The sequence below is a fragment of the Brachycentrus maculatus genome, unplaced genomic scaffold (genome assembly GCF_059751285.1).
Source record: "Brachycentrus maculatus isolate JH-2025_06_01 unplaced genomic scaffold, ASM5975128v1 h1tg000303l, whole genome shotgun sequence".
NCBI classification, from domain to species: Eukaryota; Metazoa; Arthropoda; class Insecta; order Trichoptera; family Brachycentridae; genus Brachycentrus; species Brachycentrus maculatus.
Genome location: NW_028281053.1, coordinates 902,549 through 915,304, shown reverse-complemented (window position 1 = coordinate 915,304; position 12,756 = coordinate 902,549). Strand labels below are relative to the sequence as shown.

At 37.1% G+C, this 12,756-nt stretch overlaps 1 protein-coding gene across 4 annotated transcripts; it reads left to right on the top strand.

Annotated features, from left to right (window-relative positions):
* The first annotated feature begins 240 nt into the window (after positions 1–240).
* On the top strand, positions 241–11,315 carry LOC148304813 (uncharacterized). 4 transcript variants are annotated; one of them, XM_088267709.1, is made up of 11 exons: positions 241–654; positions 1,011–1,116; positions 4,328–4,408; positions 5,022–5,120; positions 5,863–5,937; positions 7,302–7,424; positions 8,235–8,372; positions 9,045–9,176; positions 10,513–10,611; positions 10,853–10,942; positions 11,074–11,315. In XM_088267709.1, exons 1-11 carry the CDS (start codon positions 652–654, stop codon positions 11,079–11,081), a joined length of 954 nt encoding a protein of 317 aa, XP_088123835.1. In that variant the 5' UTR covers positions 241–651; the 3' UTR covers positions 11,082–11,315. The 4 variants fall into 4 exon arrangements, with proteins under 4 accessions (XP_088123835.1, XP_088123834.1, XP_088123837.1 ...); XM_088267708.1 differs by having other exon boundaries at positions 10,510–10,611; XM_088267711.1 differs by lacking the exon at positions 4,328–4,408.
* The last annotated feature ends 1,441 nt before the right edge of the window (positions 11,316–12,756 follow it).

Below are 12,756 nucleotides of genomic sequence, written 5' to 3'. Positions count from 1 at the left end.
GCATAAGTCGTAGCTGGATTTCATTTACTTGGACGTTGGTAAAAAAAAAGCTTCACATACAGAACGTATGGTTGGGCCCGAATGCATGTGACGAGGTACCTAGATTATTTATTCCATATTTTCCATAGAAACTTCATGGGTGAACGTGTGCACCATAGTGCACACGTTCACCCATGAATTTTTGGACGACAAGTGACATCACTGCCAACCTGAAAAAATAACGCGATATGATATGTAATCAGATGTATCGAAAGTCGGCTTCGACTCGTGTTGTCTCGTAAACTTTCGTTACGATATTTCGTAAATTTATAAATTCAACGGTTTTGAATTATAACCCCATGTTCTGAGTTTGCTGTTATATTATCGACGGCTTCTAAGTGAATTGCTTAAGAATAGTAAAAACACATTTTGTTATTCGGGCGATTTTGTTGACTATTTCGCTGATTACGTTTCCGTTTCCGGTGATCGATTTGCTCGAAGCGTCGTTTCACGTCGTTTAGTCTTAACAGTATCGGGGAGATAAATTAGTTAGTCTGTGGGGGAGATAACGGAGATAACATTCTCGAGGACGACACCAGACAACGTTTTGAATATAAAACTGTTTTAAGCTTAATTCCCTCATAGTAGGAGCACCAGTACCACAACCACAAAATGGTAAGCCAATATTCAAACTGACTATACTACCTCCACTATTCTTCTACTATTCTCCATATTTCTTCGGATCGGTGCTCTTCATTGGTGCGTGAACACGTTGCGCGCAAATTCGATCACACTAAACTGTCGAAGTCGTTTTCATTTTTCAAAATCGGACTGCCGGACGGTGAAATCCCGTGCAGTGGACAAACGCCCTAAGAGCTAACTGAAGTGCCGGACAGTAAAATTCCGTGTAGTGCACAAACGCCCGAACGATGGAAAATGGTGGAGAATTTTTTTTCTCCAAATATTGATACTTATGAATATTGAATCTTATGGTAGAATGGCTGTATTTTATTATAATTATATTTCTACAGATGTCCGGACAAGATTTACTGAAGACAGCAGCAAATGAAGATGTGGAGAGGGTCGCAGCTCTCCTTAGTCAACATAAAATAACCCAAACCGGGGAAAATCCTCCTGGTAAGATATTCCAAGATTCACTAAGGAATGTAGCAACAATACATAATTTTAGTATTTCAAACCCTTATCCGCACCCTAATGGTGCATAGGGCACTGCATTATACAAACACAGTGTTATCATGATCGTCAACACACGAAGGAAAGGTGATCAGCCCTCCGCTTCAGGTACTAACTAGTCCAGGGTAATATTGAATAAATATTAGAGTGAAAAAAATCACTTATATGCATTTGACCCCCCCTGGGAAACGAACCCGGGGCCTCCAGAACGGTAGCCGAATGTGCTGACCATTACACTACGGAGGCAGCGGAATTTTAGTATAGCGATATCATATACAAATGGGTTATACCTAAGTGGGGTGTATGGATATAATTCTAGAGAACACTTGAAAAACTATGAAAGTGCTTGTTGAAATACTTTTTTTGTTGTTTTCTAAACCCACCATCCACCCACAGCAGTTATAAAGTCCTTGAGGACTCTTTGTCAGCGCATAAAGGAATAATTTTAATTCATTCTTAAGGAATAAAAACTCTGCTGATTAATGAGGGGGGAGGAGGATGTATGGACAAAGGCTGACACTTCGTCCCCACCCCTCAGGATCCCTAAACCTACTAAAAAAATAATACAGAAGAAAAAATCAGTATTTACAAAACTAAAACTAAAGTAACATAAAGACTTAAGTAAAAATTTAGATAAAAGTATAAACATATAAGTTACAAAAATAGAAACCAGCAAAGAAAATAAGAAAAGAAAATAAAAAATACACCGTGAATTACACTCAGAGAACAAAAATAAAGAATTAACTTAAGAATAAAGAAGGACTTCCCGGGTGAACAGAGACAGAGGATCCGAACACCACCTTCGCAAGGGGAGGACAAAACAAGAAAATGTGTGTTGAGATACTGTATATATTCAACATTCAAGAGTTGATTCAATAATGGGCAGATGGTGTATAATCACTCGATGATCACTTAAGCCGGCCAATATAAAACCTGTCAATCAAAAACCCTGAAAATTCATTGTAAATTGAAACCCCATTTGTATAAAAAGATTCATGGATAATATATATGCTACTAAGTTTCGCAAACCTATGTGAAATATAAAAGGGAATTCTATCTTTATCATTTCAATATCACATGCCCTTGAGGTAGTATTTTATAAAAACGGCACTTTATAAATCATCCAAAACTATTACACTCGGGCCTCGTATAACACGGTTATAAGGTTCCACAAAAACCCATGTTATACAAGGTTTGAAGTTCAAACAAAATAAGGGGCTGCATTCCAAAAAATAAAAAACCCAACATAGTTTATATGATTATGTACTTTATTTTTTAATAACAAACATATTATTTAATTAATTTGATTTTCTGAAACTGTTATAAAAAGCGTGTACAATACATGTTAATACAAAAAATATGCCACAATTTATACAGTGTTTGATAATGTCTTAATAAGACGAAATGCGTCACATATTAATATATCGTAGTCGTACAGGAGAAAGTGACCAACTACAAAACGTAAAATGTTCAGGAGGGCCATTTGAGTCACTTTTGCTTGGCAAGAAAATAAACATCAATGCAGTTAGTCATTTTTAACAAGTCAATATATTATACTTCCTAGATAAAAATCGCTTTTGGATTTTTTCAGGACTATATTAAGCTTCTTCTCCGTCTTAATCCTCATTGCTGAGGGTTGTGACCTTTGCAGAAGCAATAACTCTTCTCCAGTTATCCCTTGACTGCGCTGCACGTAGCGCTCCAACCACTGAGGTGCCTGCTGCTGCCTTAATTTGATCGGTCCATCGTGTGGGGGATCTTCCTCTCCCTCTCTTTCCCTCCAGGCTACCGATCACAACTAGTCGTTCCAGGCTATCCTCGTTGCCACGCGCAACATGTCCAAAGAACTGGAGAATCCGTCGGGTACAGATATTGGCCAGAGACAAGCCACCCAAGCGTAGTTCCTGGCGAATGGACTCATTGGTGCGTCTAGCTGTCCATGGAATTCGGAGCATGCGCCTCCAACACCACATTTCGAAGGCATCAATTTTTCTCCTTTCTGCTGCTTTTATAGTCCATGTTTCAGCAGAATAGAAAAAAATGGAGTGGACCAAGCTCCTGACAAGCTTCATCTTGGTGTTGTTACTCACACCCCGGTCTTCCCAGATTTTGTCTAGCTTAGACATGGCACTTTTGGCGATGGCGATACGACGTCTAATCTCTCCTTCACAAGTTCCTTCATTGCTGATTTGAGATCCAAGGAACTGGAACTCGTTTATTATCTCTAAACCTTCGAGTGAGTTCCCGAGATCACCAAACTTCTTAGATAGATCTATGATCTTGGTCTTGCTCTGGTTAATCTCTAGTCCCAGTGCCTTGCTCTCAATCTCTACTCGTTTAAGGAGATCTACCATCTCTTTTGGGTCTTTGGCCAAAAGTGTTGTGTCGTCCGCATATCGTATATTGGACAGCTTTACGCCACCAATGGCGTAAAGCTCCTCCATTCCATTCGTAGAGAGCCCTGCGCATGATGTATTCCCCATAGATGTTAAACAGGTCAGGGGAGAGTATGCATCCCTGTCTTACACCTTTCTCAGTGGGGAAGCTTGCAGTGTTTATGCCATTGATTCTTACGATTGCCTTACTTTGGGCATAAAGTCCATGGATGAGTTTTATCAAATGGGATGGGACTCCCATCTCCATGAGTACTTTCCACAGATGTTCCCACTTCACGCAGTCGAAAGCTTTTTTGTAATCGATAAAGCATAAAACTGTTGGCGTCAGGAACTCTCGGCTTTTTTCGATCACTTGGCGGATGTTGAGGATCTGCTCTCTTGTTCCTCTTCCTTTCACAAGACCAGCTTGTTCCTTGGGTATTTGCCATCCAATGTAACTGTGTAATCATGCTTTTAGAACATATAGCATTATCTTGCTGGAAGCAATATTAAGCTAGTAAGATATCAAATAGTCAATAATCACGTTTTTGTAAAAAATCTACTTGGTCATTTTCTCCTGTATGACTACGATATACATAAATAAATTTAGAATTCAATCCAATAAACCTAATTTAATTTTGGATATATTACCCAACAATTCAATATGGAATTCTACCAACTGTCTCCAGTTACAATAAATAAACACAATTTATACATCCGTGTTAAATAAAACCGTGCTCTACGAGGCCCAAGTGTATTATTATTATCCTCCATCACAGGGCGTGGTATCAGGGGTACCATCCAAGTAGTGCGGGCACTTCTACAGGGTGGATCTGCAGTACATCTTCAAGAGGCAGATGGTAAGTGTAACTATATAATAGAAGCAATCATATGACTAACACAAACAATGGAAATACAGGACACCATGTTATATATAGATCACATGAATCATCACTAACTGGCAGAAACAGAAATATTGATTTATTTGCCAACGGTACATATGTAAATTCCCAGGGGGGGTCAAATAAATATAAGTGGATTTTTTCATGCTAATATTTATTCAATATTAGCCTGGACTGGTACCTGAAGCGGAGGGCTGATCACCTTTCCTTCAGGTGTGAACGATCAAGATAACACTGTGTTTATATATATGCAGTGCTCTATGCACCATTGGATAAGGGTTAAAAAATCTAAAACACGCACAAACGCAGATGTACTCAATGCAGCGTCACTTTTACAAATATCAAGCTGAAAATTTCACAGAATATCAATGACAGATGTGGCAACCTATGAAGAACAAAAAAGAGAACTCAATTCGGGTGACTAAGAACGCCACACGGTTCTGATTCCGGGAACTTTTTGATCAAGATGGTATAACATACTCGGAAGGTTATTTGGATAGGTATTGGGGTCCTACAACATAGCCTCGCGCTGGCCGTATTCCCTGTATAAACAGTACATCCTTCGTTTCAGGGTGCACTGCACTGCACGAAGCCGTATCCTGGGGTCATCTCCCAGTAGTGCAAGCGCTGCTACAGAGTGGAGCTGCGACAGATGTAATAGATAATAAGGGTAAGTGTATCTAGTATAAGCAGTAATATGACTAACACAAGCAAGGGAAGTACAGGATACCATGTTATATATAGATTACATGAATTATCTAACTAGCAGAAATATAAATAAATATTGATTTATTAGCAAATGTTACACGAATACATTTATGCGTCATCAGTAAAAACTGATTGCTCAATATAAGGAATATGGAATAATAGTAAGTAAAATAATGCATAGATACACACCACTTGTCCACCTCCGTAGTCTAGTAGTCAGCGTGTTTAGGTGCTGTGCCGGAGGTCCTGGGTTCGATTCCCAGGGGGGTGAAAATAAATATGGGTGATTTTCTCTCATGTTTATTTAATATCACCCTGGCTGGTGGTACAAGAAGCGCAGGGCTGATCACCTTGCCTTAATACAATTAATGATCAAGATAACACTGTGTCGCTACAATGCAGTGAGTGACCTATGGACCATTGGGTGTGGATAAGGATTTAAAAAAAATTATAATATTGCAAATAAATCATAAATCCAAGTAAATATTAAACCCAAAATGCAATTAAAACTATTCCGGGAATATGTTTTGTTTCACAAAAAGATACATAATTATATGTAATAAAATTATATTAAAACCAATCAACGATTATTGAAAGCAAAAATAAAGATAATAATAGTAAGTGTGCTCTTATACTTTACAAGTTCTGCTCTTGTGAAACTTCTTTATTTTTTTATTAATGTATATAATATTTAATGTTTTTAGGTCGAACACCACTCGACCGGGCTAAAGCGAATGGTCACGATGAAATAGTTAAGTGTTTGGAGTTGGAAATAGAAAGTAAGTATAACCCAGTAAATGTAAATTTCCTAGTAACTATACACTTTCACTGGTGTTATGACATTTATCAAAAGTATACACAAAATAAATACTTGAATCTAGATTAATACATTTACTAGCGCGACTGTCCAAACAGTAGAATCTACTTAGTCCAAAAATGCAAAAAAATGTCCCTTACTGTGTTTTAAGTTTGGACAGCCAAGCAGATGTGTGCAGTAAATTTTAAGTTTACATTACATTGCATAAATTTAAGTTTCATCATTGCACGATCACAAAGTTGGATTCACGTTTCATCATTGCACGATCCATGCACAATTTGTATTAAAAACATAAACATGCCGTCAAGAAAAGGCTATTCAGTTGGCTTGGCCATGTACTCCGCATGCCTCCTGAGAGCCACTGTCAAGCTTGCCTCTTTTACAAGGCGTCAGGTTCGCGCCGCCCAGGACGACCACTGCTGACAATTCGTCGGCAGTTCTCGTCAAAACTTTGTGACGCGTATCTGACTTGGGAGGATGCAAAGGAGCTGGCAGCCGACTGAAAAGCTTGGAGACAATTTGTGGACTCAAACGTGAACTTAAATAAAAACATAAACAAAATATCCCACATAGGCACACCTCGGCTGTCCAAATTTAAAATACATTAAGGGACATTTTTTTTGTAGTACATTTTTTTTGCAGTTTTCGACTAAGTAGAATCTACTTAGTCCAAAAATGCAAAAAAAATATCCCTTACTGTGTTTTGAGTTTGGACAGCCAAGTCCTGTGAGTGGAAATAAAATATAATACAATATACACTATAGTTACTACATAATAGTATGTATAAAGCTAAATGTCGTATTTTTTAACTAGAAAAATAGGTGGAAAAATAAGAGACTAAAAAAATAAGTCATTTTCGAAAAAAATTATATTAAAATTGAAGTAAGAAAATTAAATTCACAGTGTGAAATCATTAGATCATATGAATTTGGGCTTCGAAATAACTTAAGTATTACTTACTTACTTATAACCCTTATCCGCACCCAATGGTGCATAGGGCACTGCATCGAATTGACGCAGTGTTTTATTGATCATTACTTACATGAAGGCAAGGTGATCACTCTCGCGCTTCAGGAATCAGTCCAGGGTAATATTAAATAAATATTACAGTGTAAAATCACTAATGTTTATTTTCACCCCCCTGGGAATCGAACCCGGGACCTCCAGCACGGTAGCTAAACACGCTGACCATTACACCACGGAGGCGGACAAAATATTTACATATCTTTCTTTTACATCTTCTCTTTCTTACCTATAGACTGCTTTCTTATCTACGAGAGGCTTTGCTAATTATTCCATTATACTGATTTACTATTTGGTCCTCAGAACGCAAGGCCTGGAGGCAAGAGTTGGAGCGGAAAGATACGAAGCCGGAGGATGCCCTGGCTGCCCAGGAATGGGTGCAAGTCGAACAAGAAGAAACTCTGCAGCAACCTCACCAGGACATGGGTACCATTGACATTCAGAATCTTAATAAATAATTTGACATACATGAAGACTACTTCCCTACCTGCGGACAAGGGGCTTTGCTGACGATCGCTTAATACCAACTTACCTGCGGACAAAGGGCTTTGCTGACGATCGCTTTATACCAACTTACTATATTTGATAACAACATTTTGAGTGTGTCCAAATACTTGTTTACAAATCCAGATATCTCCAATCATAGGAGTTATTTTTCATATTATATTTTGACATCTCAACATGAAGATGAAGAAGAATATGGAAGTCTGGGCATTTTCGGGGCTTACGACCGTCATAGGCTGGCTTAAGTGATCACTTTACACACGTGTAACATTCACCATTTCTACCCATGATTGACAACCACATTACTCAAATTCTTGGAAGTTCTATACATATGATCCCATTTCAAAACATTCTATAAGAATCATTAGAATTTTCACTAGAGACATCTATTGGTGAGATGAAGAAGCTTTTTTATTGAGCAGAAGCTCTTTTATTTGTATGTGAGGTCCGAATCCTGGATTGTAATCATATACATGAGTAACGCCAGAAATTTCCCTTTCCATTTTATTATTTTAGCTTAAAATTTGACCAGATAGTTTATTAACGTTTAGAGTGTGTCCAAATACTTTTCACAAATCTGGATTATCTCCAATTGTAGGAGTTATTTATCATATCGTTTTTGGAGTTAATCAATTACAGGAGTGGACCAATTATAGGAGTTATTTTTCATATTATTTTCATATACTTATTATGTTGAGATGTCAAAAAATAATATGACTATTTGATCCTCAGAACGCAAGATGGCAGAGTTGGAGCAGAAAGTCAAGAAGCTGGAGGGTGCCCTGACTGCCCAAGCCAGCTCCGCTCCGTCCCTGGCAAAGCTGCGAGCTGAACATGCCCAAACTCTGCGGGAACATCGCCTGTCGTTAAGTATGAGAAACTAAATTATCAATTTGTTTCGATTTAAAATTTTGCTTAAGTTATTTCTAAAAAAATAGATCTAAGTACCTTCTTCTTCAAACGTATAAATCATAAAGTAAATACATATTTGCTAACTTTTTTCATATTCATCTCTTTGATTTTTGTTTTCTGTTAAAATCAAATATTTGTAGTTTATATTAGCACTTTTAATCTAATTTTATTTCTGATAATATCTATTGTATTCTTGCCAGTGCCCTTTATTATAACCTAAAATATAATGTATACGCACACACAGGCCATGCCTTTGTGGGATCTTTTGTTGTATTAATATTTTTTTTTCTACTTGTAATTATAATATATTGTGAAATGGGAAAGAATTTAAAATGAAGAAGAAAAAACATAATTTTATAAACACAATGGATAAAAATATTATACTGTACATTGGATACACAAATAACCTTCTTCTTCATCTTGTTGTAGGCCTTGTGGTCTGTTTTTAAGAGGGATTAGCCTCCTGCGATGTCGATTCCTAGCTATCAACCCTTCTCTTTGGTGGTCTGCCCGTCATCTACCATGGTGTTGGCCGTACAGTGCGATGTGGGGATCTCTGGATGGTTCCATTCTCCTCACATGCGCAAATAACCACTCTATATAAAAATAATATTACTGTTTGATCCTCAGAACGCACAACGGCCGAGTTGGAACAGAGAGTTAAGAACCTGGAGGACGCCCTGACTGCCCGAGTCAGCTCCTCCCCGGAAAGGGTGCTAGCTGAACACGCCCAAACTCCGCAGCAACATGGCCAAGACACAGGTACTAATTCTTGTTGTTAAGGCCCAGATCTCAAGCGTTCAAATCAGAATGCCCAGAGCTGTGCTCAGGTCTCGATGTATCCTTACACTCGATTTTTTTAAAGAATTTATATTGGATACTTTTTTGTTTTTTAGAATATACATAGAAAAAATATTTTTATATATTTTTTAAAATTCTTTTTTTTTTTAATAACTCTTTTCTTTTCAAAACCATATAATTATTTCTAATAAAAACCTATTTTTCAATGCAAATATGATGTTTTATGAAAAAAATCATTCACGTAAAATGTTACCTGGATTTAGAGAAAACAAAGTTGCGGTTTAATGAAAACTTGGCCTTAAGTGTGAGAAACTAAAAGTGCGTTGGAGTAATCAGAGTGAAATTTAGTAAGAGGCCTGCCTTTACTTTCCCTCCCGGTGATATGTATTTACTACAACTATACTTAAAACTTAAAATATCAATATAAAATATAATACATAGATAGGGGCTCAGAATTTTTGCATTTCTCTGTAATATAATATAATATAATTACGTCGTATCAACTGGCAGAGATGTCTGTCTGCAAGTTGATACGACTGCTCACTAAAATAATTGATGTTAGTTTAGATGACTAAGAGATGTCTTTCTACCTGAATCTAGAAGGAAGTCTAACTACACCCTGGAATATTGAACACAAAAATTTATGGTTAAACCCCGAAATGAAAGCATTTATTTAACAAGATATAGGAGTGGAATGTATTTTATGGGATAGTGTTTCAGTAAATAAAGATGAAGAATATGGAAGTCTGAGCATTTACAGGGCTGACGACCGTCATAGGCTGGTTTAAGTGATCACTTTACGAATGTGTAACATTCACCAACTCTACCCATTATTGACAACCACACTATTCAAATTCTTGGAAGCTCTATATTGTGGCAACACACAACAAACGAACATAATCGAACACGCACCGAGGAATGCAGAACGAAGCCGAGCCCGATGCGAACAAACATTGGAGCGTCACATTCCGCTACCGCCCGCTCAGCGATCGACACGCCCCCCTCCAGCAGCGCACTTAGAATCACGCGATTACGTTAAATATTTCTTGACTGTCATTTTCTAGAACCAAATAAATCTGTGTTGAAATTAATCCGCTTTCATCTTGCTTCCCTTCTGTTAATTTAAGTAGGTATTCAACTAGAACCTATAATATATATGAACCGATTTCGAAACGTTGTTCTTGAATCATTAGAACTTCTCTGTTGTTTCAGTAAATTAGTCGGGCGGATGATTCCCACTCTAGTCGAGTTTAGCAATAATACAACACTTGCTTTATATGTAATTTCTCTTTAGTAGGTATTTCTCCGCTGATGGTGGCTGCCAAGAAGGGAAACTTGGAAGCAATCGAGATATTACTAGCAGCAGGGGCTACACTTGACAAAACGGATAAAAATGGTAACCTTTATTTTTATTTCTAAGAAAAATAACTCGCAAAACCTCTTCTTTTAGAGGCTTGTCTGCAGGTAGGATAGTAACAATAGGAAAGGTAAATGTGAAAAATACAATACAAATATTCAGACCAATAAAAAATAAATCTTTCTTTAATTTATTTTGCAAAAGGTGGGCATTTTCCTATCACTCATGTGTGTTCTCAACTTACACATTTGTTTGCATTGATATGTGTCCTTGGTTACAGGCCGGACAGCCCTGATTTATGCCATTCAAGGGGGTAACCTCGATGCGGTACAGGCCCTGATGAAGGCAGGAGCGGATATTAATCTGCCAGGTAAAAATTAGGTTCATAACTTTACTTAAAAAATAATAAATCATTTTTAGTTTAATGCTTGCATATGAATATATAATTTGGTATAATATTTAATATATTTACATAATACGTAAACATTTCTCTATTTTCAGCTAAATAAATTGGCAGTTATCTCATTCTTCTCGCATCGCACCTCCTACCACTGCTGCGCTACTTCTCGCGCTGCCCCGCACAGTGAGTTGACTAGCCAGTCCTCCCAAATCTTCATACCGTAACTCACTGTGCGGCCAAAACAACAATAATTTATTACAGAAATTCTTGATTCATTTTGTTACTTTTTCATTGTATGTATTACTCTCTTATTGTAAAAAATAAATACTGTATATGTAAACAAGTATTTTTAATGAAAGGACCCATCTAGAGTGTCAACCCCATTGTGATTAGGGAATACGGTTGTATCGCGATCCTTGGATCTCGGGATTTAAAGCACTCAATCCCGGGACTGGTGTACTGAGGTTTCCACATGAGCATCTTCTTTGTATTCGCAGCTCACTGGGTTCTTTCTGATGAACCATGAATGAAAACCTAAGGTTTCCATATGTTCATCTTGAGGAACCAACTGGATTAGCCAGCCAGATCTCGAGCTAGTATTCTACAAAATCGGCACTATATAAATTATCATTATTCTTATTATGGGAATCATAGTAATATGTATTATTTCTGAGCTTATTGTGGAAAGTAGATTTTCATTGTGACCCGTATGTAGAAATATGTATGTGCCTGCGGTAGAAATACGCTGCACTTTCATTTATTTATCTGGAAGAAAATAGCGGCAAATAACAAACAAACAATACAATATTTACTATAAAACAAAAAAATTATGGAACAATTATAGTTTTCTTGTTTGGCTTTCCCTATTAACGAGTAAACCCAAGTACTCTGTAGCTAGTATAATGGCATCCAATCGAGAATGAGGGCACATTATACTGATGCCGCACGCTACCCATACTTACCCACTTCAAACTCAGATTGCCAAAAGTTTTGGGTTATATATTCCCTCTGTCGCCACTGCCACCCGCTGTCTCGCAAGCCTGCGAGCTACGGCCCCGCGATGTGCGGTTGTCGTGACCTCCGCTTCCATAAATTACGCGTATTTTGCGCAAGTTTTCTGCCCAGAATTGTTCACTCGTGAATTACATAAGATTATAGTTACACCAACACGTTGGGTGCTGAAAATGCTGATGATGATTTTTATGGTCTAATTGTACGCAAGTCCAAAGCAAGTGAAATATCACCGAAGAAACATTTGATGTGTGGTTAGGTCACTTACTTCATATGGGATCCATAAAGCTGAATTTACAAAGTGATTACTAGAAAAAACCTTTTTTATTTAATTCTCTGAATTTTCCCCAATACATGTCCCGGGATAAATTTCTTCTTATGATGCGAATTCTTATTTTAACAATAATGATGAGGATGAAACAAGTATGGGAAAAATAACCCAACTTATAATTTTTTTTAACGAGAAAATGGACCAAATGTGTGATCCCAAAAAGGGAATTGCCAATATATGAAGGGCAAAATAGCTAAGTAAGGCATAAAGTTTTATAATGATTAAAGAAAACACTTGTTTTTTACCACTTGAGTTTTATTATAGACTACATGTTTCAGAAGTTAAACTTCCATCATTCAGGTCTGTATAATAACTTATTATTATTTCATATTTTATTATAAAATAATTTTTATTATGTCAATAAAAAAATAATTAAAAAAAAGTGAGTGTAAATGTACCTTTACCTCCAACCCTCGAAGTCTAACTACATAATGGACATTGA

Bases quoted from the DNA above. Each gene is read 5' to 3' on its own strand.
- LOC148304813 (XM_088267708.1), top strand. The intron at 4,409-5,021 runs GTAAGTGTAACT...CCTTCGTTTCAG, and splicing joins ACATCTTCAAGAGGCAGATG to GGTGCACTGCACTGCACGAA. The intron at 9,177-10,509 runs GTACTAATTCTT...ATTTCTCTTTAG, and splicing joins GCAACATGGCCAAGACACAG to TAGGTATTTCTCCGCTGATG.